The sequence below is a fragment of the Falco naumanni genome, chromosome Z (genome assembly GCF_017639655.2).
Source record: "Falco naumanni isolate bFalNau1 chromosome Z, bFalNau1.pat, whole genome shotgun sequence".
Lineage (NCBI taxonomy): Eukaryota > Metazoa > Chordata > Aves > Falconiformes > Falconidae > Falco > Falco naumanni.
This window is the reverse complement of record NC_054080.1, coordinates 8,305,984-8,332,582: the sequence shown is the minus strand read 5'-3', so window position 1 is coordinate 8,332,582 and position 26,599 is coordinate 8,305,984. Positions and strand designations below refer to the sequence as shown.

Below are 26,599 nucleotides of genomic sequence, written 5' to 3'. Positions count from 1 at the left end.
ATGCAGAGTCTTCAAAATACACAGTCACACTGAGGAATCAGTGCTGTGATCTGTGGCATGAACACTATTGCACTAATTCTCCATTAACCAAGTGGAGTTCCAAGACACAATCTGAGCCAACATCTGCATCTGTGTATATGTACAAATACATATAAAAATATATAAACAAAGCTACACAATAGCTAAGATATGCAGTGATTTAAAACTGGGGGGAAAAAAGCAGCACTGATGCTACCTCTTTATATATTATTATTGTAGTATCTATAATAGCTGAATTAAAAATTACAAATCTGACTGCTTGTGTGCCATGTTTCACACCAAGTAATTCTGGAAATACCCTACTATTTAGTAATTACTGTTCTTATACATAACTCTGCTATTAAGTTGTTAAGAAAAACAATACCTGTTTAAGAGAAGGATAAAAAACCCACACAACCAAGAGAACAATATTCTTCCCAAGATTTCAAGCTCTCAGTTAATTTTGTGGAGGTTTAATACTAAAAACTTAATGAAGTGGAACAGCAGGATATAAGTTTCCAGTTAACACCTTTCTATTACTCAGACATAGGTATATTTACATAAAATATTCCTACTACATATGCCACTACATCGTCCTGTTGTGATGAGCTTGTTTGTAGAAGTAATCAGCATGATTTTTTTTCTAAACAATTTACATTCCAATTTCCGAGGACTTACTTTGCCACATGTGACCACTGGCATGCCTCTTTCATTTCTAACACCTATTACCATTGCTGAAATTCACAAACACAGCATGTTATAAACAAAGTCTACAGCCCATGCCAGCTACTGGTAGAGGAGGATGGGGAGGGGGTGCATCCTTAGAGTATGGTTACTTTTTCTGTAACTAAATTCTAATTAAATCTAAAAATTTTTGCTGATGTTGTTACTGTGATGCCACTGAACTCACTACAGCCCTGCCCCAACAAACCCCCAAACTTACCACTGGTTGCCATAAAGCAAACCAAACCAAACCCAACAGGATTTGGTATGTAAGCATGGAGATTCATTTAAATAGGCAGTTTGTCAAATTCATGCTTTTGTGATTCTTCAGTTCTTCAATATACATGGTTTACATACCCATCTTAAAACCAAATCAAACCAAACCAACAACAGCAAAACTCCCTATCTCTAGGGATGCTTCCTGTGCTTTTAACATTCATAAACTCAGCTGGTGTGAATATAACCTAAAATATATATAAAAATGAGTACTATTATTATAGTTTAAATTTCCACAACTTGACAAAGATTTACGGCCAGCTGAACATGAGCCAGCAGTGTGCCCAGGTGGCTAAGCAGGCCAACAGCATCCTGGCTTGCATCCAAACCAGTGTGATCATCCCGCTGTACTGGGCACTGGTGCAGCCGCACCTCAAATACCATGCTCAGGTTAGGGCTCCTCACTGCAAGAGGGATGTAGAGGTGCTGGAACGTGTCCAGAGAAGGGCAACAGAGCTGGGGCACAAGTCCTATGAGGAGTGGCTGAAGGAACTGGGGGTGTTTAGTCTGGAGAGGAGGAGATTCAGGGTGAACCTTACTGCTCTCTACAGCTGCCTGACAGGGGGCTGCAGGCAGCCAGGGGTCGGTCTCTTCTGCCAGATAAGAAGCGACAGGACAAGAGGAAACAACCTCAAGTTGGGGAAGTTTAGATTGGATATTAGGAATAAATAAAATTTTCACTGAAAGGGTGGTGAAGTACTCGGGCTGCCCAGGGTAACGGTGGAATCACCGTGCCTGGAGGTGTTTAAAAAATGTGTGGATGTGGTGCATAGCAACGTGGTTTAGGGATGGACTCATCAGTCCTGGGATAACTGCTGGACTTCTTTTTCAACCTAAATGACTCTATGGGAGATTATAAGAAAATTAATTTTAGAGATAAATTGACTCCCCCTGAGACCTATGAAACTTAGAAACAGATTGACCCTGCTCAACTATGCATTCACAGCTCAGAGCAAATGTGAAAAATAAACTGCCGTAAAGTACCTTCATCTGCAGAGGGCAGACAAACTTCAACAGGTCAGTTTTCTAGACATCAAATCCTGGTTCAGATGCTACCCAGGGAAGGACCAGTGTGTGAGGAGACAAGTGGGTGGTGGACTGCTGACGAAACTCAACCATGAGGAAAGCCTCATCAGGACTTTTCTGTGATCTTAGGAGCACTTCAGAATTCGGTTTGCCACCTGACAACCTTCAAACTCCACACACATTCTCCTCCTGAACAACAGCACAACTAATAACAAATAGTAGGATTATGTTGGTGCTTCTTTCTCAGACCAGAAAGTTGACTGTAATATATCAGAGACAAAACTCAAAGACCAGTGTTAACACAAGACCATGCTTCTCTGCAAAACTCAACTCAAAAGATGATCTGGGTTACTATCATTGAAAAGATTAACCCTGAAATTTTATTCTTCTGCAATTTTCTCACCACACAAACTATTTGTAACACATGTTAATCTATACCAGAAGTATGATCAACCATCATTTAGGAATGCTAGAAAAGCACATAGGAAGTAAACCCATTTTTTCATAAAACACATTTTTTCATAAAACAAAAACATGACAAATTTTTAACAGAGACTGGTTTGAACCAGAAAACTGAAAAACTGATTAGCTCATTAAGTGTTTTTAAAGCCTCAAGTGCTGCTAAATTTATTGATAATCGCAGCACATTAAGCCAGACAACTTCCATACACAGACTCACTGTTTTCTTGTATTTTGATTACTAAAATAAGATTTCTGCCATTTTGGCACAGAAAGGAAACTTGGCAATATTTAATCACTGGATATTATGTATCAACTGATACATAATCAAAGACGATTAACCATGCTACTCAAATTTAAAGGAACAGGTTTTTAAGCAGTGTTTTTTGAGACAACCTACTTGTATTTGAAATCACGTGTTACCAAGCATGACCTGTAAGATCAGTACTATATTTACCACAGTGCAGAACAAGGCTTCATACCACCTAGAAATTAACTGATCTGCAAAACCACCTTTAGGTTAGATGCCTGTTTTAAGATCGGTGGATTTCAGCAGCCTATGTCAAGTCCAAAGCTTAATACTGGTATGTTTGTTTTTCTTTATTTATTAAAATAACTGTTATGTCACTATTAAGACTCTGAAACAGCTTTATGCCTGAACAGTAAACAACCAAGGGCAGTGAATGACAATTTACTTTAAATAATTTTTGCACCATTTGACTCTTTTCTTCCACTTCCAACACTTTAATTTATGCTTACATATATGCAGGAAGTTAGGGATATGCAGAAAAATCATGCCACAGCTGATGGTAAAAAGCACTATGCATTCATTCATTTCTATCTCCCACTGTGTCTAATGCTTTCACAGCTTTTTGTGTTTGGAAGCTAAGGAAAAGAGCTTCCTGCTTGGTCACAGAGCACGCATATTACCTACGCATGAAGAACCTTCACATACACACAGCTCAATCTGTGAGCAGAAGAAATTATCTGGACTTAGGTATGTAGCATGGCTATTGCTCTATAACCTTTGCTATACAAGGGCAACTTCTACTTAATGTCCTTTCATGATTATTGCAAGTGAGGTGGGAAGAAATGCAGTATATGCCGAGCAGGGTAACATAATTCATTTGCTGCCTTCAGATTCTGCATGTATGCAAACAGACCAGCCCGTTAATTAACACCACAAGTTAAACACTCCTTGTTTCTTTTAAATGGAGTTAAAAGCAAAGACTGCAAGAAAGCTCTGGGTTTGTAGCCAGGTTATAACTCTCCAGCATCAAATGGGGGCTTTGTTTTACTGGAAAAGTTTTTCACCTTACAGCATCAGACAAGTAAAGGCATTTTATCCTCAAACTTACTTTTCACCATCAAAGACGTTCATTTTATCATCATTTTGATGAAGAGTGATCTCAATATTACCACTTGATCACAGAATGGGTTACCTAACCTGAAGCTTCCCTCAGCTATGCATTGAGAAATACTTCAGAAAAGCCATACTTCTGAGCATCAGTAAAACCCCTCACTGGGCATACAAAAGTATTATGAAAAAATAATTTGTTTTAAACTCTCCACTCTTATTTATTCTTAAAACGTGCTCTGCAATTCCCTCCTTTTGGAAACTTCCTGTTTCTCTAACAATAAATTCTGCAAACTGGCACATACTGAAATTTCATTTTCATTCAGTCATATTCAAATATTAGAAGCAGCATACCAGAACTGTCACCACTCTTCTCAGGTTCCCACTCTGCACAACAGAGCATTACAGTAACATAAGACCTGGTCACTTGTAGCGGAACTCTCCTTTTTTGCAGATAGTTCAAAAATCATCTTTGCAGTTCTGCATCCTGCAGAAGGTTAGTATTTAGCTGTTAATTACTGCAGCTGTTTCCATCTCTACATGTTGTTTTAAACACCAGAATGTTCCAAAGCTGTCTGCAGCAGCAAACTGCAAGCTGATAAGAGAACACCAGGAAAGCATGCGATTAGGTGCCAGCCACATGCCAGCCACACAGAGCTGCTGAGCTCAGCTAGGATTTGTGTCACTTGGTCTGCAGTATCACCACAGGACAGCATGCAAAGCCCTTCTCAGCAGAGCTGGAATAGAAACGGGGATTACAAACAGAACCGGTATTCTTTAAAGAGGGGTCTAAAAAGATAGAAATGTCACGCAACAGAGAACTTAATCTTAAGACCAAAGATCATCGAGGTTATGAGTTTGGTTGTTTTTATTACAATAATCAAACTAGGCAATACTCAAACTGGATGACTGGCAGTCACAAGAGCTAGTGCGTGATCCCCTGAATTAGACATTCATGAATTAGACAGTTTTTCACCCCCAGGATGCAGAAACAAAGAATTATTCACTAACCCGTATGAACTGACACACACATTGTCACAATGACGTTGGGTAAATAATATAGGATGATACATAAATAATATAGGAGGATAAACAAATGTCAGCAAGTCAAGGAATCTTAATAGAACTTTGCTGTTAAAATATCTGAGCACATCACTGGCATGACTTGGTGGGGGCAGTGGAGGTAGAAGTTGGGTTTTCTTTTTAGGTTATTTTAGAAAAATTCTATTTTTAGAAAAACAGTGTTTTACTATTCCTACTTAAAGAGTCAGTCTGGGGCACTTCTTACATCAGCTTTGGCTCTTAACTTGGGACCTCTCAAAATTGCTTCATAAGGGCCCTCTGCATGCTCTGAAGGAGTCAGCACGTTACTGTTCAGTTAAAAAATGTAAAATCTCCACCTTTGTGAGGCCTTGTCCTGCTTCACAAAGGCTTCCTTCTTGGGGATGAAAAACATTAGCTTTCTAGTCAGTTCAAGCACGTCTACTAAGCAAGGTATAAAGGCATGAACAGAGCTGACTTATTCCAGAAGCAGGAAGGTTTCTCAGCCTTAAAATGCTCCTGAGGAGCTCACAAGGCTACTGACCTCCTTGCCTCCCTACAAAGTTGGCAGAAGAGACTCAGGACGAAGTCCCAAGCTTTTGCAAGTGCAGACTTTCCTCCCTCAGAAAAACAAAGAGCAGAAATTATGAGAATTAATGCACTGGATGACAACTCACTGAAAAAGGTGTACCTTTACCTTTTGGAAAAAGAGGTTTCTCCTCTAGCCCCTCTCCCAGTCCTCCAAGAGCCACTGCTTTCAGGGTAATACAATTTTGCCTAGATTTCAAACTGAGAGTGTCTGAGTAAGGTGCAAAGCCCCAGAACTAGAGCTATGAGAAACACTGGCCAAGAAAGTTGACCCTGAAACTCCCAAGATGAGGTACAGAATTTTCTGCGAGCTCTATACACCCCTCATCTCTAATCACTCCTGTAAACAAATGAAAAAACAAAAAAGTACCATTTTATACAAGATGCGGGCAGTAACAAATACATTAGTCTGGAAAAGAAAATGTCCTGTGTAGAAAAATTATTATCCAGTATGGTTTATGTCAATTTAAAAAACCACAGCACTGAAAAAACTAGTTGTCAAAAAAAGGAACAAGAACTCAGCAGAGGTGTCTGCAATGTTTAAGAACACTTGTTGTTATTTAACACACTACTTTCATTTTCTCCAAAGAAGAAAAGAGTGTACTAGTAACAATAATCAAATAGTCGTGTGACCTAAGCAAAACCTACCTATCCAATTTCTACTACAGAATGTACAGTAATATAAAGTTTATTGAAAAGTATTACTTTTTCCCATGTTTGTTGTATCTGGTATTTTAGCATCTTTTGAAGTAAACAATGTCTTGGTGTAAGTTATTGATACGTAAGCACAATTCAACCAAAAAGTTGCTCTTACAGATCCCCATACCCTGACTATGCAATATTTTATATGTCGTAGGCATAGGAAGGTCTGCATTGGTATGCCAAAAAAATTACATGGACTTTTTTTTTTGAAGCAAGAACAGCATGGGTTGTGAGAAAAAAAAAACAAAACAAAACAAAAAAACCACAACAAAAAAACCAAACCCACAACAAAACCAAACAAAAATTATGAATACGGAACTTAGACATTAGTTTAAAAGCATGTTCTTCCTCACCCCTCTTCAAGGCTGCCTATGTCATGTCAACGGCTTGTTGTGTAATGTTGAAAACACACAGTCTTACACAGTGTCTAAAAAGCCTGTTTCCAATATGTTAAAATTTTAAAAACCAATTCACTACACAGAGCTAGCTCTGGAGCACTTCAAGCCTGCCGATGACAGGATCACATCAGAAGCCCTGGAAGTCAACAGCTTGTGTTATTTCAGCCCATAAAATTCCCGGAAGGGAGAAGGGGGAGGAAGGAAAAAAAAAAAAAAGAAAAAAGAAAAAAGAAAAAAGAACTGCAACAAACACACACACAGAAAAAAGACAGCTGCAACATTAATGTAATTTAGCCTCAAGCAGATACAGTGGGAAAGCAAAGCCTGTATGAATAGCTAACTAACTTACTTGTTACACGTGTGCCTTCCGTTTCCACCAGGAATGTCAGGATACAGCTGCTTTTCGCCCAGTGCCGGAGCAAGCTGCGGTTTTGGTTTTCAGGAGGTGCCAGCCAAACCCTCAGCGATCCAGCGAGCTGAGCGACGCGCTCCCCACGCAGCAGGCACTGCCCCACCTCCGGCACAGCCTGCTGGTGCCCGCACCAGGGAGGCAACCCAAACATGCGGGTTAGGGCCCAACAGCACCGCCAAAGCACGATGTGGAGGTGTATGTGGGAGCTCTGCCTGCTGCACCACGGCGTCTCTTCGCCAACCCATGTCCTGTTTCTGAGATCGCTGCCGGAGGTGGCTTCACAAGGTTCCCCCACCAGGCACAGCCGTCACTGAGCTGATGGCACAGAGCGGCGTAGAGCAAAAGTGGGGACAAAATGCTTGCCAGGATGGCACAACTCTGGGACAGAGCTACTTTTAGCTTTCAAAAAGCAGTATTCACCTTCCACCTTTTGAGTTAGTAGCACTGGTGCTGAGAGAATGAACCTACTGATTCCTTTTAACACTCTCATTTTTATTACAAGTTTATGGGACATCTCCTCCCTAAATCTGGACTGATTATCCAGACCTTCTGAGTACATGAACATTATTAATCGAAAGAAACTGAGATGGCTGGACCAGTTAAGGCCGCTGAAACTTGACTGATTAGGACTACTTTTAAGCACAACAAATCCAAGTAACTTATATTAATTTAGAACTCTAAAGGTGCTTCCTCGAATATCAATCGTGACCTGCTCTTGAATTTTTAAAATTTTTTTGGCTATAGAATCAAATTCTCAGTACTTGTAGTACAGGTATTTTGTATGGACTTTTTTCAACAGAAAGCCCCCACACCATTAACAAAAACTTCAACCTTTTTTTCATAATAACCTTTTGCCATCCTTTATTTCAGGGGAACAAGAAACAAAAGTCAGCCCTAAAAGGGAAGCAAAAAGGGGGAAACACCCAAAGATATGACACAGACTGATGAGGAAAATATCCCATTTTCAGTTAAGTACAGAAATTTTTTGGTGAAACGATTGTAAAGCTGTGCAATGATCAAAATAATACAAGTTGCAGCTTTTGCCCTGGTCTCCAGGTCAGAGGCTTCTTTTACAGCCCTACTCTTCAAACACAGAGATGACCGTGGGCGACAGACACCATGTCCCATAATGTTACACAAATCCCACTCTTCCACACAGGAGGCAGCTTCTGTACTCCTACAGCTTCCAATTTTCAATGTTTTGGTCTATTTTTAGCAAGCTGCTGCTACCAAGAAAAGCAGCACTGTTCTCTATACGGACACAGTTCTTGTGATTTTCACATGCAGGCCTAGGTGCTGGCAACAGCTCTAATGGCAACAGCCCTATGATATGCCACACTTGCTGCAAAACACCTATAAATTGAGGATCTGTGCACCATGACACATGTCTACTCTAAGGAGAACATGCAAAGGAAGTTCTCAGATAGCTCATTTATATATTTTTCTGAATAATCTCAAAATTGAGAGACAGTCTTTCCAACCTTCACAGTATGACTGGCAACAGAGGAGTAAATTTACACAGTTCTGTGGACATTCCAAATCAGTACTGTAACTTCAGACGCCTTCTATTAAAAAATGCCTGCCTTCCCAATAAAGTGTCTGTGCAAAGCTCACAAAATAAAAATTTACTGACAGTTAAGTAAGGTAAGTAGCAGGAAAAAAAAAGAAACAACCTAGCAAACTGACAGTAGAAATCACTTTTCGTGATAATACAGATAAAGTTGTGACAGAATTTCCAGTCTGCTGCAGAAATAGCAGGACCTTCACTTAAAGGTATTTAGTAGTTGCTTTTTTTTTTCTTGCTGTTTTCCAGACTGTTGCACAAGAAAGTAGATTGAATCCCCCTTTAAAACAATGTTAATTTGGATGCCAGCTCAAAGTAACTAACCTTAGACTTCTTAAACCATTAGGATAAAGAAGCTTCCTCTGAAAATATTCAAGATCAGTCAAGTCTGAAATAAAAATACTTCTAACTGAATTTTCACTGTTGTTGAATTCTTCTAGCACTGCTTCAATAAATTGTCCATGAAAGTAATATGGACAAAGATTCTCACTTCACTAAGCTATAGCAGCCAGGAACAACAAAAAAAAATAAAATTACTCATTAGGAACTTATTAAGAGCGATGGAAAAAATCTGCTACATAAAAAGCAGCAAAACGTCATTTGATATCAATAGAATTACCATATAAGAACACAAAGATCTAAGCAAGATCATGAATCCAGCTGTATTCAAATCATTATTGCCTTCTATTAATAGCCATGACTGAATACTGAGCTAGAAATTGGCTTTCCTGTGGGCTACAGAACTGGCAAAAACAATTTAAAAGGCTGTAAAACAAAACACAGACAGAGCACTGGTATAGTACCTTTTGTAAAGGAAGGAGGTTCAGTTTTTCACCTTCACTGCTGTTAGCTGATAATGGTAGTGATGACCTCTTGGTTTGTGTGCCTTGGCAGTTAACGTATACATGGAAGAGGCTGCTCGTAAGCAACTAGTAAATATTCCTGATGATCATAACCTTACTTGAAACCAGCTTTTTACTCCATTTATCCAACACGGTTCTACTACAAGGCATGTGCTTACTGAAAACACCCTGGTACAAAATAACAGTCAAATAGGACTTCATGTCAAAAAGGAAAGTAAGGCTTGTGATAGACAGAAGGAGGTCAGAACATATGTTTCAGTTAAAGATCTTAAAATTACTTATTTAAAATCATCTAGAAATTGGGCACATCAAGGTTGTGGATTAAATTACTGGGTGCCCTTAACACAACAAACACAAAAGCTGTACAGATATAAAAGAGACAAGAGAAGCAGCAGTTATTCCTTATACTACACGGACATATATGCAATCAAGCAAAATTCCTATAAGAAGACACTGATCAGAAACAGTGAGTAAATACTGCCTGCAATGCCAGGAACTTAACAGTGAAACAATAAAGAGCACAGGGATAACATTAAGACAGAAAGAATGGCAGTTCACATAGACATTGCATCAAAAATGAAGCCAGACAGGTAAGTGCTTACTCTTAGGAGTAGTCCACACTATAGGATACCATCACAGGAAAATTAAACTACCCACATACTAGCCAGGCATTAAGCAATGGCAAGCATTCATCACACACAGGTTCCCGTATCTTAAACTCAGAAACACAGGCGGCCCATGCAGAACACAAGCCATCAGTCAGAAAGCAATAATAACTGAAGGAAAAAATACTTAGGCTGCAATACAGAGGCAGCAAAAGCCCCTCTGGCTATTCAGTTCGAAGTAATTTCACCACAGGGTAAGAGTAGGTTAAAAAAAATGAACAGCTCTAGCTGAAGCAACTTAACTGCCCCACATCACCCACCTCTCCAAATCAGCTGATACACAGAGATTATACTCAAGACAGTCCCATCCTGTATAGCTCTCATGGCAACTACATACAGACAACTACATCCAGTGTAACTATCAGGAGTGAAGCCCTGACAAACTGCTGTAAATAGGAAGAAAAGCAACAAAAGTGTTGGGCTGTCTTGAGTGATAAATAAAAGCATTGAAAGGCACAACAAGTTTTACACCTTTGTGTCCTCCTTTGTTGAGCAGAAAGGAAAACTAATTACGTAGTACAGAAATATCTTTAGAAGTATTATTTTACAAAAGTACTGATCAAGGTAATAAAAAATCCCATTCAAAAGAGAAACTATTCCTGCTGATAGGATCTTTCAAATGATGGACTATCTCCAGATGTGGGATGCAGTGGCAGATTCAATTGACTCCATACTGTACTTTGGTTCAGGCTGACTAAGAAGCAACTGGTCTCATGTCCTGGGGGTGAACTGGTAAGCTGGAAAGCCCCTGGCTCACATTCAAGGGAGTGAAGGTGTCTTGTAAAATATTTCTGAAGGTGGTTTCAAAATCCAAAAGTGCCAGATAACCGAAGTACAGAACAAGATATGAGAGCTAAAATGAAGACATCTGTCTTGTCTGTGCTGTTGACCAGCAGCTCACTACTTCACTCAAGAAGTCAATGCTGGTATAGCCATATGCCTCAGTTAATACTTATGTTATAGTAATGAATAGTTTCATTTGCTAGCGTGGTTACTCTGTATAAATAACGTGTGCCTTACTAACCACTATTCCTATAACACTATTGAAGAAGAACTGGAAGACTGATAAAAGGGGAGAACCTTGCCTCAGAGGGTGCCAGCAGCCAGTTAATTACTACAAAGACACCAAGTCAGCAGCACAAGACTGAAGCTAAGGGAAAGGTAAAGGCAGCAGGGGGAGCTCGTGACCACCAATTAAAGAGTTTCCCACCCCACCCCACCCCTATTTGCAAGCAGCCTGTGTGCTAATCTACATGGCAAGTGAGGCTAATTTGAATGTAACTAACCAATAAGTGTGAATTTAGGCGGGTGTTGCTAATCATGTACAAGATAAATACACTGCAATTCTTCTGCGTGGTGTGTTAGCTTTGTGTATTTGCCACCTAGCACCCATCTCTGCACAGATATGCATGAAACAAGTATCTCAAGCTCTGTGTGTAAAATTGGCTTACTGCACGCCAGGTATTGGACCCTGCTTGTGGGACAACACTGGCATTCTGCTGACTTGTGTTCCTCTTTCATTTCAATTCACTACAATTTCTAGCAAGACATGAAGAGCATCACTATAGTTGACCAGCTCGCAGGTATGTGATTATAGAAGGCCAGCTTGTTAGTTAACTGGATATTTATTTTGACAAAACATGAATATCCACAGTGAAGAACAGGACAGAATTTGAAAAACAGAGGATGTTACAGGTATCTGGTGGAACACAGCCTTGGGAGGAGGGATAGACAGCATAAATATATCAAGCTGGGACACAACAAGATAAGCTCAAGGAGAACCAAATGGTTAGTAAGACTAAAGAAAATTGCTGGAACTATGTGTGAACTATCCTAAATATCACACTAAAAGATTGACCCTCGAGCAAAGAGAGACTCCTGCTAACAAAGCCCCCTCCCCACAGCCCATGTTCTGTGGAAAGAAAGGATGCTGCACCTTTCAATGGAGATGAGGCTTGCAAGAACCAAGGAGAGTTAAGGGTGACCAAGTGTCACTGTGAGCAGTTGTTCAAAGCGCACAAAGTGTTCTACCGTGTGGGGAGAGGTGTGCTAGCTGCGTGGGTTCAGTGCCCAGCACCCATCTCTGCACAGACATGCGATAACCCAGCATCCTGACTCGCTGTGTGAGTTGGCACTGTACACAGGGTAAGAAGCTCCAGAGACCATTTCCTTAAGGATTCAGTACCTTAACAGCAGAAGGTCCTCCTCCACTTGTCTGTGTTTTGGGGGCTTGGCTGAGATTAGCACTTGCTGGTTTCTTCTACAAAATAAAAGAATGACATAATAAATATTAGAAATGTTGAAGAAAAAGAAACACCAAGTAAAACTGAAACACCACCCCCACCCCCTCCAAAAAAAGGTACACTAAAACAATGCCCATTACAACATTTTATGCAAGGCAAGTCATACAAAACCATATTCTCCTAACTAACTTTAATTCATGCAGACTCACTTCAGACAGTTTTGCCCAGCCCAGGCTGAGTTCTCTTGTTTTGTTTTATGGACGATATATAAATCTATGCTACTTCCTGTGGCAGAGTGACTCTTTTAGTTAACAATTAAAGCAACAGTAACCATATATATGTTTATATACTTTAATATATACTTTATACTTTATATGAAAAAGTATCAATGATGATATTATACTTTAATGAAAAAGTATGAATGAAAGTAAGATGGGTAAACTACTGCTGTACAGACCTAACCTGCATGACAAACATTAACAACTCAGGCAGGGAAATAAAGATACAAAGCAAAGGGCAAATTGATGGCTCTTCTAGTTAATAACTTTTCTTGCAACTGAAACAAAACTATGACATCCTCATTGAACCCCAAGTCTTCAACCAATGCAATGTTTCCACCAGCTGTTAAGTACCACTAAGTGCTGCTGCAAAAACTGATTGTTGAAATTGCATCTTAATGAAGATGGAGAAAATAAGCCATTAGTAATGAACACAGCAAAAAACACCAGGTTTTTGGAGGCAGCAGATGGTTAAGACCTATTCATTTTCTCTGGTAAGTGGAAACTCAAGGTTAACAGCACAACTAAAACATCCACACTTTAATTACTCTCTACAAGCAGGGAAGTCTGCAGAATGACCAGAGATTCAATCATCAAACTTGCATGCAAACTCAGAAGCACCAGTTTTCAATTGATGGGGTACTAGGTACTGTAACAGACTGGGAGACTTAAGACACCTCTGTCATAAAGATAATTCCATCTCCTCTTTCTTATTTAGCTCCAAGATCAGGAGAGTATCTCGAATAAACAAAGCTGCAGGTTCAACTTTCAGCCTCCCGTCAGAGCTTGGGGCAGTGGGCCACCCTCTGTGGCCATTTACATGTGATTAACATCACAAAAATGTGGCCCACCAGTACAAACTGACACTAAATCGGATATTTACATCTAGAATTTCACACTCGGTATTGGCCACACGGGAAACAATGACATCCAAGAAGGATGTCACAGTATGTTGCAAAACCGAAGTGTAACAGTGATTTTTCCTGTTAAAGGGATATTGGGAGTGTGGCCACCTCCACCAGGCACTCCAGCCCAGGACCCTCCTGCATGGCTGTACAGACCTGTCGCGCTGCTGCAGCCCAGCTCAGCACCCAGGGACCCGGGGTCTCTGCCCAGGCTGAGGGATGTGGTTAGAAGTTCAACCAGCAGCAAAGCCTAGCATGTATCCCAGAGACACACAGACAGAGAGGACACCATCACACCTGGCTATGCTGCTGTCAGCAGCACCTGCACACAGGACACACACCACACAGTAGCACCCACAGCAGTGTCTCCATCTCTGGGGGGCTCACAGAGGCAGGAGGTCACTGGTGCAAGCACATGCTCAGCACTCACTCGGGTCACAAGCATGGGCACAGCTGTGGGTCCACTAAGCAGCAGTAAGGTCCCTCTGTCCCCCTTGCCAGCACCCCTGTCCAGCCCGAACTTCTGACCAGTCAGTCCCCTGCTCACTGGTTGATCCAGCTCAGTGCTCAGTGCAAACACGCAGCATTCACGCCTTTGCCCCACCCGCACCCCACACTTGTGGGTCACCCCACAACCCACATGAATTGGAATAATCAAAAGCATGTACAGGTATGTGTGAAGGAATAAAAGCTGTGGCATACAGATGCTTATAATCTACTCTTCATTATTAACAGTGGCTTCCAAACAAAAAGCTAAAACACTGTTTCAGAGTGGAATATTAATTCCCTCATGTTTAATAAAGGAGAGGCAAAATATATATGCCTTTGACATGCATTAAGACTAGTGTCTAGAAATATGGATTAATATTTTGGACTATAGCATTCAAGCATTTTTTGTAATACTGCCATGACAATGTATATGGTACACCTCTTTTAAGGAAAAAAAATAATCACATGTAGAAAGAACATGCCATCTCTGACCTGGAAATTATTTTGACAACTGTTAAACAGCATTTCAGCCTCCACCTTTCAATCTTTCATTCAAGAACTGCTTGAGCAGCAATCACACTATATTTTTTCCTACCATGCAAAGAGCATCAGGCACAACAGCTCCCAATTTGTACCAAATTTAACTGAAATAACATTATTTTTGTCTTGTTTTAACCCCAGCCGGCAACTAAGCACCATGCAGCCGACCACTAACTCCCCCTGAAGCCCCAGAGGGATCAGGAGAAAAACTGGGAAGAAGGTAAAACCTGGGGGCTGAAATAAGAAAAAATTAATAATTGAAATAAAGTACAATAATAATAATAATAGTAACAACTGTAATGAAAATGAGAGACAAGGAGAGAGGAATAAAACCCAAGGGAAAAGAACAAGTGATGAAGAATACAACTGCTTACCACCCACTGTCTAATGCTGAGCCTGTCTTCAAGCAGCAATCTGCAGACCCCAGCCAGCTTGATCCACTTTATATACCAAGCACAATGTCCTGTGGCATGGAATATTCCCTGGGATAGTTTGAATCAGCTGTCCTGGCCCTGTTCCCTCCCTCCTTGTGCACCGGGTCCTTGGCAGGGCATCGAAAACTTGAAAAGTCCTTGGTTCAGTGTAGCACTACTTATCAAGGACTAAAACATCTGTGTGTTTTTAATGTTATTCTCAGCCTAAATTCAAAACACAGCAATGTACCAGCTACTGAGAAGAAAACTAACTCTACCCCAGACAAAACCAGGACACTTTTAAACTATGTTCTCCTTCTTAGCCAAAGAAGAAACAAAACAGAGGTCAGACAAACAAGCAGTGCTGTTACTCCTCAGAAACCCTCTGTTCCTCCATCAAGGGCAGGATCAGGGCCACACTCCCCTGTGGCCAGCCAGTGCTATGGCGTGGAGGCAGGGGACACCCTGCTAGCCCTCTGGCACTGGTGCAGGGGAGAAAAAAAACCAAATAAACCAAGTGGTTTCAAATAAATAACGTGGTACCAAAGTAGAAAGAAACCTCACAAATGCTCCAGTAAAAGTTGCTGATGTGTTTCCACAATTCAGAGCAGCAGTGGACACCCGAACAGATTTTTACTAGTCATCATGTCTTTGCTCAGCATTATGCCCCTGGACTCTGAGTAACTCTACTGCTTTTTCTGGATAAGGAATCCTGCACGACAAGCATCAGGATCAAAAAAACTATCACAGAAATCCTGATGTCAGAGTAAAGAATCAATTCTGGAAGGACAGTAATGCTTCAGCACCAGTTACCACTGTCATCCTTGCAAAGTGAAGAATGTACTTCCTGTTAAGTAAAGAATAATGAGCTGAGCAAGCAGCACATACTCTCTCCATGCTGCTGTGGGAGAACAGCAGCATATCACTCACTTGTACTGGGTGGCAGGTACGTCCCAGCTGCAAACATACAGAACAGCTTCAAGTGCATCAGCAAACACCAATTCCCACAACAGTAATTTCTTTTCTGTTAACATCTACCACAGAAACATCCACAAGGAATGAAAATATTTCATTAAAGCTGATATAGATTCTCAAGAACTGTCTGGTCCTCCTTAGAATGTGAATTCAACAAATCTAAGGTTCTGAAAACCAAGACATAAAAGGTTAAGGTATAATCCCTGTGACTTGAAGCTCTGTCCTTCAGCAGCGCCCAATACAGCCATAACGCACACACACTTTCAATATCAACTACACTGATAAATATCTGTCTGTACCTTCTTTCAATTTTGTATTCTAACACGTCTGCAGACATCTGCAGTTTCCAACTCTGTCCCTCCAGCCACCTTTTGCCTGTTTCTAAAAGACACAGATACACGCCCAGTTGGTCGCTCCTTGTCAGATTGACAGATTATGTGTACCGCAAGCTAAAACTGACCATCCCTGTTGCAAGTAGATCCCCTACTCCAGGGGTCCTCAAACTACAGCCCGCAGGCTGGATACGGCCCCCCATGGTCCTCTTTCTGGCCCCCGGTATTTACAGAACCCCCCGCCGGGGGTTGGGGGGGGGAAACCAAGCAGCCGCAGATGACTGCCTGCCACTGCATCCGTGTGCTGGCCCCCTGGTTAAACAGTTTGAGGACCCCTGACCTACTCTGTCTAGATTTAAAGTTTGAGTAGCACTACCGAAATGAGGCAAACCAGTGTGATGCTACCTTTCCTAATACACATTAGGTAATGAAATGGAGGAGATCAATCTTTCCAAGAGCAACATGGCCTTGTGAAGTACAAAATCACAGTCCCATCCCTTCCAAAACCCTTCCACAATACCTCTCTCCTGTGCTAGGTGCAACGGTACTGAGTATTAGTCTCCCAGGTAACTACCACAAGCTACTGTGAAGGAAAGTAAAATAGGTATGTAGCCTTAAGGCCACGTCTTAATCTTTTTTTTCAGAAACTGAACAGACTAAATTTAGCGTTCTAGAAGGAAGAGTTTGAACCTTAGCACTGCAGTGTTTTATGTTTCTAGCCACTGCGCAGAAGAGGTGAGAGCGAATCCTTGGGAAGAGAAGCAGGGGACTGTGTGCATCCTTTACCCTTCAAGCTAGACAGCCATCAAGCAGAATGGAGGTTGCTGGGAACAGCTGCTGAACTAACCTGCTGTCTGCCTCTTCCAGCTAGTCAGCCAAGCTCCAGCTGTGTGACTTCAGTGTCAGCCACTCCAGTAGTAAACCACAACGGCTTTTAGAAGCTTCATTTTTAAGTGAGGAGTAGACACAAGCTGCAGCTGCCAGCTACCAGACAGGAAGGGAAGCCTGCTTCATGATTCAGAGAAAGGCTCACTGCCTTCAGTAAGTTTGTGGCTTCCCCTTTGAGCTTCAAGGACACTGTTTATCACATGGCTGCATGGACCAGCCTCGTACTTGGTGACCTGGGTTCTTTTCTCTACTAGTGAGCAGTCAGACGACATCATATAAGGCAATTTCAGCTCTGCGCTTCAGCATCTCCCCTTCCCCTCATTTTATTGATGTCACTCAGATAATGTATTGTCTCCTTTATACAACTCTTTTAAGATCTAAGGATGAAAGTACTGTATGATAGTTAAGCAGTGAGTCACTGAAAACTTGAAAAGTAAATACTTCCTGAAGAAACCATCTTATGAACTAACATCTGTTGGTACATCACATATAAAGTGCATGTACTCCCTGCTATGATTGTATGTCATTCCAAAACTACAGTGTTATTAAACAGCTCATCTCCACACTGGTACCTCCTAAATCTACTAAAAATAAATAAATAAAATATTTTATTTTATTATGATGGTAGGAATGGAAAAATCTTACAGAGCTATTTAATCTCAGCACCTCTGTGCAAATGCATGCCTTACCAAGCAGGTTGCTACTTACAGTAAGCGCTGTTTTTTAAAATCTGCTTTTAAGTCTCCAAGTAGAAAAGGCTTAGGAAGCCTATTCTACACCCTAACAGTACTTACTCATTTTGAGTTCTCTCTGATGTTGTGGCTAATTAGCATCTCCTACTCAAACCTGTGTCAGACCTTTCCTGCTTTTACTTTCTGTCCTGGTTTTGGCTGGCATAGAGTTAATTTTTTTCTCAGTAGCTGGTACAATGCTGTGTTTTGGATTTAGGCTAAGAATAAACTGAAAACACACGGATATTCTCATTCTTGGTAAGTAATGCTTACTCTAAATCAAGAACTTTTCAAGTTCCCTGTGCTGTGCCAGCAAGGTGGTGCAAAAGAAACCGGGAGTAGGCCAAGACAACTGACCCCAACTAGCCGAAGGAATAATCCATACCATGGGACACCATGCTCAGTATACAAATGGGAGTGGGGTTATCTGGGGACTGCTGTTGCTGCTGAGGGACTGGCTGGGCATCAGTCAGCAGGTGGAGAGCAGTGGTATTGTGCATCACTTGCTGGGTTTTTTCCCTTGGGTTTTATTCCTCTTTCTTTCTCTTTCTTTTTCATTAGTACTGTTGTTATTATTATTATAATAATATTTTATTTCAGTTATTAAATTGTTCTTATCTCAACCCACAAGTTTCACCTTCTTCCTGATGCCCCTCCCCATCCTGCTTTGCTGGGGTGAATGAGCAGGCAGCTGCGTGGTACTTGGTGGTCAGCTGGGGTTAAAACATTACACTTTTCAAAGCTTTACTCTTCTCCTCTCAGCCCTTCAGGACTATATACCAAAGAATCTGAGAGATAGAGTCACTTACTGTTCTTTCTAGTTATATAATAAGCACATGGTATTTCACAGTTTTCCCCTCAATATGAATATGAACTCTTCAAAGACCTTCATACTTCTTTGCAATTTTTATAATGCATTACCAAACCTTTTCTAGCAGGGAGGTGAACAAAATCAGTATTCTAGACAAGTATTGTCCACCAGCTATCTACAGGTAAGATTATAAAATTTTGCTTCAAGAATTGAATATTACAGGAATAATTTCTGACTTTCAAAGAAAAGAAGATCATTGCTGACTCTTGTGAAAGTTGTACAAAGATTTCCAGTTGCTACCTCAGCTGCTTAAAAAATTGAGGCTGTTTTGGAGGTAGATGTGAACCACAGTGGAGCTAATGTTGTTCAATGGGCCTAAGGAAAAGTGTTTTGATCTACTTCCACTTTTAACCATTATAAAGTCAATGGAACAAGTCTAATATACAAAGACATTCACATGAAGAAACACGCACGCAGTATTCTAAGGACTCAAAAACCAAAAGCATCAGGTCAAAACTTTGTAACAGCCTTCTGTTGTTAGCGAGAAACACACCTCAGTGAGAGCTCAGAAACAGTAACTTCATAACCCACACTACAGGATTCGACTTCCACCCTTCCCACAAAGAAGTCAGCAATTCTATATTAAGTGCAACATGCAGTCAAAGAATCTGGCATTACACTAAGAATGTGTAAGTGAACAATGCTATTTAAGAAAAAATTAAACGGCCTAGAGAGGAAAGGAGGAACACATTCCCAGGCTAGACAAGCCCGCCTTTGTGTTGGACAGAAAAGAAAGGTAATTACTTTAGTCATCCACTTCAGAGGACGGTTACAAAAGCCTTCACTGGCCTTGATCTGCAGTGCAGTTAAACACACCACAGCCCAGACAAAGTTATTTTCCACATAGCTTCTGCTATGAAGAAAGTATCAGGCACACCTGTTTCTGGCTTCCCTATATCAATGATCGACATGTGAAGCCAACAAGTAGACAACTGGTAACAGACGTTCTGTGGAGAAGCACTGCTCCTGCTTGCAAGAGCAGAGACTCTTGGGGAAATAATGATAAGTACCAGCACTTGCATCCTGGCCTGGCTGACGCCCTTCTTTGCGATGCCAACCTGACTCACTGTAGTACACAAGGACCTACCTCTGAGCGGCTAACGGGGCTGGCAGCTGCTGGCAGAGAGGCGACCCTGCCAAGTACTGTTCCTAACACTGCCTGCAACCTGTATGGCTTCTGATTGTTAACAACAGCTGCTATGCTCAGACTAAAAAGTTGCCTGTGTACACTCAACATTATAACTCACCAGGTACTCTTGAACTGTAAATATAACTTCCTGAGGAGGCAGTATCTTGAAAAAATAAGTATTTTTTCTAAAATACAGCACTGACAACATATTTGCAAGTGTGTCAGGAGATGGCTCTGATGTGCAACATCTATGTACGAATTTGGATTTGTATCTTTGGAGGAAAAACCAGTGTGCAGACACAGTGGAAAGCATCACAGTACAGTCACTACATCCATACTTCTGGACAACCGAAAAAGCAGGATGATCAGATGTGTCTCACCTGCACTGCAGAGTAGACACACCCATTGAGGTCACTTCCACTGATAATAACAAGAAATATTTGTGAAAGGAAGAAAGGAGCAAAGAAATACTCTCAGGAGGCTGCTCAGCAACACAAGACAAAACTATACATTCATGGAATGAATAACGAGTGACTACAGCCACCAGTTAATTATCTGAAAACTACCACTTTGCTATCAAAAGACAAAAATCTGTATAGAAGGAAATTCATTACCAACTTTTCTTCTTAACGTGTTCAAACATTTGATTTTACCTCTGTTGCTTCTGCTTTTTTCTCTTCCAATTTGGAAGAAGTTTCACTTGTCTTCTTGTCACCATGCTGTAAGTAGAGAAAACAGATGTTCAGTTATTAAGATCTTAAATTATACCTTCTATGTAGAGAAAAACCCAAACATCTTAGTGCATGTATGGTTCCTTTCCCCTACCGCAACACAACAAAGGGGAACATGGTAAGTTTTCCTTCTCACCAATGGGCAGGACTTCTAAACAACCTGCTGGATAACTTTAAGTGAAATCAAGGAAAATCATGACTTCTAGGGAAGTACCTGTAATGTGATTGTTCTTGCAGAAAGTCCTGAAAGATATTAAGCTATCACTCATCCCTTAGCAGCACACAGCACCACAATACTTGCTTCAGAAACACTGTCAGTTCCACAAGCTTCAGCAGAAACCAAGCAGCTCTCAGAGAGACCAACATGACATGTGCAATCATGAAGATCCACTCCAACACCTGAATCTTCTTCAGACACATTAAAATGCTCATTATGCCCAGCCCTCCTTACCTGGAAGGAAGCTGTTACTATGATTTCTAGAATTCTGCTGCTGATATACAACAAATGAATTCTATAACGATTCAGACAGTGGTACACATTAGGAAATACAGTTCTTCCAGGTTCCCCAAACTTCCTGCATCTTTTATCCCCTCCAAGACTTGAAACCTCTTGCTTTCATCTAAATTGCTGACATGCAATCCGGTTTGCTAACAACATGCCACAACGCACAGAGAGTTTGTTCAGTGTGCACACTGCCATCCAGTGCCCATTTTACTCCCTGCACCTCTGAAAAGCAGTAAATATGGCCCCTCAAAAAATCTTTTTCCAAAGCATATTGTTTGACCACTAGGATAGAAAAGTAAAAAGCAAGAAATTTTACCATGAATGTAAAAGACAAGACAATACAGCTATTATCTAGTATCTCAAGTAGTATAACTTCTCACGGCAGCTGAGACATCTAGGAATGAGGATTCATGTCTGGTTTGTTTTGTTAAGTAAAGGCAGGAGATGATTTGAAACCCATTTATTCCTATCTATTCTGAGGATCGAGCTGCAGGAGGTAAAGTTTGCTAACCCACTAAAGTAATGAGTTCCTATGGATTTTTTCTTTACATGGCTGCAGGGAAAAGTAATGACGCATGTATCACTGCACTATCTTCAACAGGAATGTGTTAAAGGACTTCGGCAGACAGGTTGGGAAAATACTACAGCTGAATGAACAAATAAAACCAAAAAAACCAGTGTCTCTCTAATCTGTTTCCATTATGATGGTACATGACAAAAATTTCAAAACCTGTTTTAGACAACCTCTTAATAATTCAAGTTTTAAAATTAGTTTGGGCATGACTAAGACACTTGACAAGTTTTAAAATCGAAAATGCTATTCTCATATTCCAATTGTGCCTCTTCAGAGGAAAAACAAGCCCCGTAGGCTGTCGTTTCAGGTAAGAGATGAATTGATTCACTGCCCCATAATAGCACTTTCAGTATAGGCACAATTACCCAGTTATCTGCGCTTTTTACTGCTACAATAAAAGCAAACCACACACATACCAGTAAGAGCAATGTCAGTGAGCATGCTCTTGCTGACGAAACAGTAACTCCAGAGCCAGCGTTGATATAAGGTGCAGGAGCTACAGCTCCTGCCCAGCAAAACTCTGCTGTATAGACTGGGCTTTCTTTCTATATGGATACCCTCAGCATCACAACACACCTAAAAGCCAAGTGATACTCTGAAATCAGCTAACTCAGCTAATAAAGCAAACAAGCCTTTCTGTACATTGCAGGTATTGTATTGGTTTTGTTTATTTTCCTCTTCAAATTTGGACACAACTTTAAAAGCTGCAACACCAATCAAAGCCCAGATGTTTAGGGGTTTTTTTCTTTCATTAAATCACGTCACAGAATGCAGGAGCCTTACTTAGTTCCTACTGAGTGTGCCAGGCTTTTACCAGGGCCAAATCCAGCGTTACCTTTTCTCCCCAAGTCCACTTCCTCACATCCACACCATGGAAACCTGTACCAGACAGGACCACAGCATCAACAGGGCTTCCAGTCCCACAACTATGAAGAGGGAGTTACACTGTATCCCAACAGAGGGACAGAGCTCAGAGTGTCCTCTCTTGGGTGTTGAGGCTTCAGCATTCACCTGCCTCAGCACACACTGCTCCTGTTTTCCCATCCCCTGACCACACAGTTGTCAGGTGCAGTGGTCTGTGCTGTTTGCAGAGGGCAGGACAAGGGCGCTGGCAGGATTCCCTCAAGCAGAATATCAACTCCACATCCCCGAGGGACCCCATGGTGGCTTCACTGGCCAGAAAGGACAAGAAATGGACCAGGACAAGGACCACAACTTTGCCACCCCTAAACTGAAGTCAGAGAGATATTAAATGCATGCCATCTTCCCTTCAGAAGGCTATGTCAAACAGCACCTATAATAATGAGATTTTGACTTAGAGGCCAAATCCTCTTTATTTTAGCCATAGGAATAAAGCATGTATGGCCCAACCAAAGTCATTTTTTATCCATTAAGTGGGGAGTGTGTACACATTAAGCGCTGATACTCTCCGACCTCAGATAATAAAACAGCCTATGAAAGTATTACCTCTCTTGAAAGTGCCATCCCGAGGAGGTAACCTTGGAAAGCACAACTTCCTAACACACCTTCTCAGAAGACCATGGTGTTTCCTGAAATGGCCAATGCTTAAGATATGAGAAGGGATGCTGCTTCAAAAATGCCCTTCAGCAGCTCGCTTCTGGTCTGCACTTCCGAGCTCTGCACCTTCTAGTAAAAAAAAAATAAAGAATAATAATAATTAAAAAATCAACCTCAGTAAAAGACTAAGCTCATGTTTTCTGGGACACCATACATGCATTGCTCCTTTACACTCCAAAGTAGATAATGACAGAGTTGACTTTTCCTTTGGGCACTCTTTCTGCTCATCTTTCCTTACAATGCCAAAGAAATACATACATAACCAGGACAGTAGACAGGGGCAGCTCCAGCTCTGTCACACAAACAGTGGGCATACAGCTGAAGCTATTTCTAGTTTAATTAATGAGCTAACAACAATTTCTTATAGTTGCTAAGTTGGCCCAAAATATCTTCCACTTCCACCAACTAAAAGCAAAACACAGAAACCCACCCATAATCACACATTTACCAAATACACAAAGAATTATCATGAACAAGAAAGTTTATCCTGAGATCTTCATCCTGTTCTACAGTGCACAAGAACATCACGACACTCTTCTTTTATGGACACACATTTACCTTCTGATGCAGAGCGTACATGAACTAGAAAGTAATAGGCCTAGGTGAAAAGCACAGAGCAAAATACTAAGAACTGAACACACAAGTGCATCTTCAGCCTGCACTTGGCAAAAATCAGACCTCAACTAAAGATCTTGCTTCAAGAAATTCCTTCTAAGTCCCAGAGGCCCCATCAGCATTAACAAGCCTTTGGTTCACAACCATTGCGCAGCATCTCTGAGGACTGCAGCAATGACACAATCGGTAACTGGGTGAGAAGAGACACTTCCTTGCAGGATTCTCATCTGAAGAAACTAACTTTGCATTACAGGTATTAAAGGGGAAGTTATTGTTCTATGCAGATAGGAATCTGACCTTTGTTTTTGAGTAGAAATTGAGAAAACTGAGATCTTTGATGGTACTTAGAAAACCGCCAGACCTGAAGAGATGTCAGGGGAACTTCAACCAAGCAGTGTAAGGAATGGAAAGGTGAAACCTGGATTTACAGCCATCCCACTCTGCTCTAAATACACCAGCCAGTAAAAACCTCATTAGAGCAACCAGTGAACCTCTTTTGTGTCTGTTCCTGTCTCCTACCTTTTCTGCTTTGCTTACTCATCCTTTAGACCGTAAGGTCTTCTAGGCAGAAACTGGAAGAACCCCAGTCTCACACGGAGGCCTGCTGGTGCCAGCAACTGTAATGAAGTGTTTACAACGGAGCACATGGAGGAGCTGTTTCCTTACCTGACCACACCAGCAGTCACACTGTTTTAATGTCTTTTATTCCCATGGCTTCAGTGACCCTGGACTGCTGAGGCCTTTAACATCTGTGTCATCACTTAATGCAGCAACTCCCAAACTTTCCTCCTTGTGACTCTGGGTCACCACATTGTATGACTGATTTGACCTCACACTAATGAATGATTGGAAACATTACTGAATGCTGATCCAAGCTACTTAGAGCAATTTAAAAATACAATTACAAACTCAACAGATCTAATCTACCTGGCATTTAGGAAACACATTAAAGTGGTGTCTTCTCTGAAAGCTACCTTACTGAACGCATACTTCCTATAAAACTTTTAAAAGAACACAAACTTCTTTTCACCACTCCATAGAGGCCAACTCCTTCCTTATATGACTAATAAATTACGAAGAAGACTTCTTAAAGCAATTGCAGGTTCGTCACAGCAATAAGGAGTGACCTAACTCCAGCCAAACCACATGGAGCCATCAGAGAGCTGTGGTTTGCTCGGGGAGTCTCTAGCAAGTGACGACTATTCCTGGCAGCTCCACCACCCACCTGAAGTTAAGAACATGTTTCCAAAAAAAGGGCAGGCTGTGGAGAGTTTTTTGCAAAGCTGAAAAAAATCCCATGTAAATCCTGTTTTATGTCACAAACCACTGTATTTTGAACAAGCAATACAGTTTCATCAGCATTGGGCTGAAAATGATGAAAACAGCCAATAGCATGACAAAGCCTGGCGTTCAGCATCTCTTGTAAAAGACTGCGGAGGGATTATGAAAGCACATCCCGGGAACACCACGTTCCCATCTGACCTGAAACGCCACTACACCAGCGTTTAAAAAAAGCACCGATTTGCCTCCTGTCACCACAAACTCCTTTCCTTACCCCTCCACTGGCTCTCACGCCACAGAGGGGACGGGGCCTTCAGGCCGTCCCGCCCGCGGGACCTTCCCCAGCCGCGCCGGCTCCGGGCCGTTCCCCCAGTCGCCCACCACCCCGCGAGGGTGTCCGCGGCCCGGTCCCGCCCCGCCGCAGCCCCAGCCCCAGCCCCGTATTTACCATGGCGTACCACCACCGCGCGAAGGCCATGGCGCTGCGCGCTGCTCCTCACCGCCCGGCACGGCGCGGCAGGGCACGGGCCTCGCTCCGGCAGCCGCCTCCACCCCCGGGCGGCACCCGCCCCGGCAGCGGCCTCCTACCGCCGGGCCCCACGGCAGGGCGGCGCCCGCGGCCCCGCCGAGGCCGTGGGGCAGTCGGGGCTGCGCGTCGCGCCCGCCACCTCCGTACCCCCGTCACCGCCATACCCCACCGCCGTACACCCCTTCCCCGCCCCCCCCGCTGCCGCCCCACCTTACCGCCGCGGACGCGGCGAGGGGAGGCTGCCTCCCCTTTCCGGCCTGCGACATGTCTGCGGGTCCCCCTGCCGCCTGCCCCCTGCGCTGCCGCGGGCCCCGGGGAAGCGGGAGGTGGCCGGTCGCGCCGCTCAACGGTCCCAGCGCCACAGTCGTCTCGCACAGCGGCCGGTCCCTCCCCTTCCTGCCGGCGCCGGGCCGGGCCCGGGCTGCGGCCCCGAGGCCCGCGGGGGAAGCGGGGGGCAGGGGCCGCTGTGGCTGAGCTGAGGCGGCCGGGCGCGCGCGGAGCGTGAAGCGGTGGCCCCGGCGCCCCTTGCCCTGCCAGCGCTGGCGGCAGGACGACGGTCACCTGCAGCAAGAGTGGCTTTTCTTAAACACGGGGGAGTTTGAGCAAAACACAAAAAGCACAGAAGCTTTCCTATTCCTCATACAAGTCGGTCCCCTTGGAAAAGCGTTGGGTATTGATACCCTGCAAGAGGCTGGTGCCCAGGCGCCTGCCCCATCGTGGCTTCCCCCAAGATGGAGCTGGGTGGCAGGTGCCTGTGGCTGCTCCGGCACCCCGGCTCTCCAGCCATGGCCGTCACCTCGGCCTGCTCTGGTGCAAAGGGCGAGGGACACCTCCCCCCGATCTGAATGCCGATGTGAATGCCCTCGGTTCTGAAGTCAGGCATGTATCCTATGGGTCAGT

General features: G+C 42.6%; 1 protein-coding gene across 7 annotated transcripts in view; it reads right to left on the bottom strand.

Moving 5' to 3' along the window:
• The window catches only part of CAST (calpastatin), a 62,073-nt gene extending 35,983 nt beyond the window's left edge, over window positions 1-26,090 (bottom strand). For 2 of the 7 annotated variants that reach the window (XM_040579863.1, XM_040579864.1), the window contains exons 1-3: window positions 25,915-26,090; window positions 20,540-20,605; window positions 12,278-12,352 (exon numbers count right to left, since the gene is read on the bottom strand). In XM_040579863.1, the coding sequence (XP_040435797.1) occupies window positions 12,278-12,352; window positions 20,540-20,605; window positions 25,915-25,965 (192 nt within the window). In that variant the 5' untranslated portion in view covers window positions 25,966-26,090. Of the gene's footprint in view, window positions 1-6,937; window positions 7,222-12,277; window positions 12,353-20,539; window positions 20,606-23,163; window positions 23,288-25,618; window positions 25,757-25,914 lie in introns of those variants that run through there. The other 5 variants (XM_040579867.1, XM_040579868.1, XM_040579865.1 and 2 more) reach the window with 4 other exon arrangements.
• Between the last annotated feature and the right edge of the window lie 509 nt (window positions 26,091-26,599).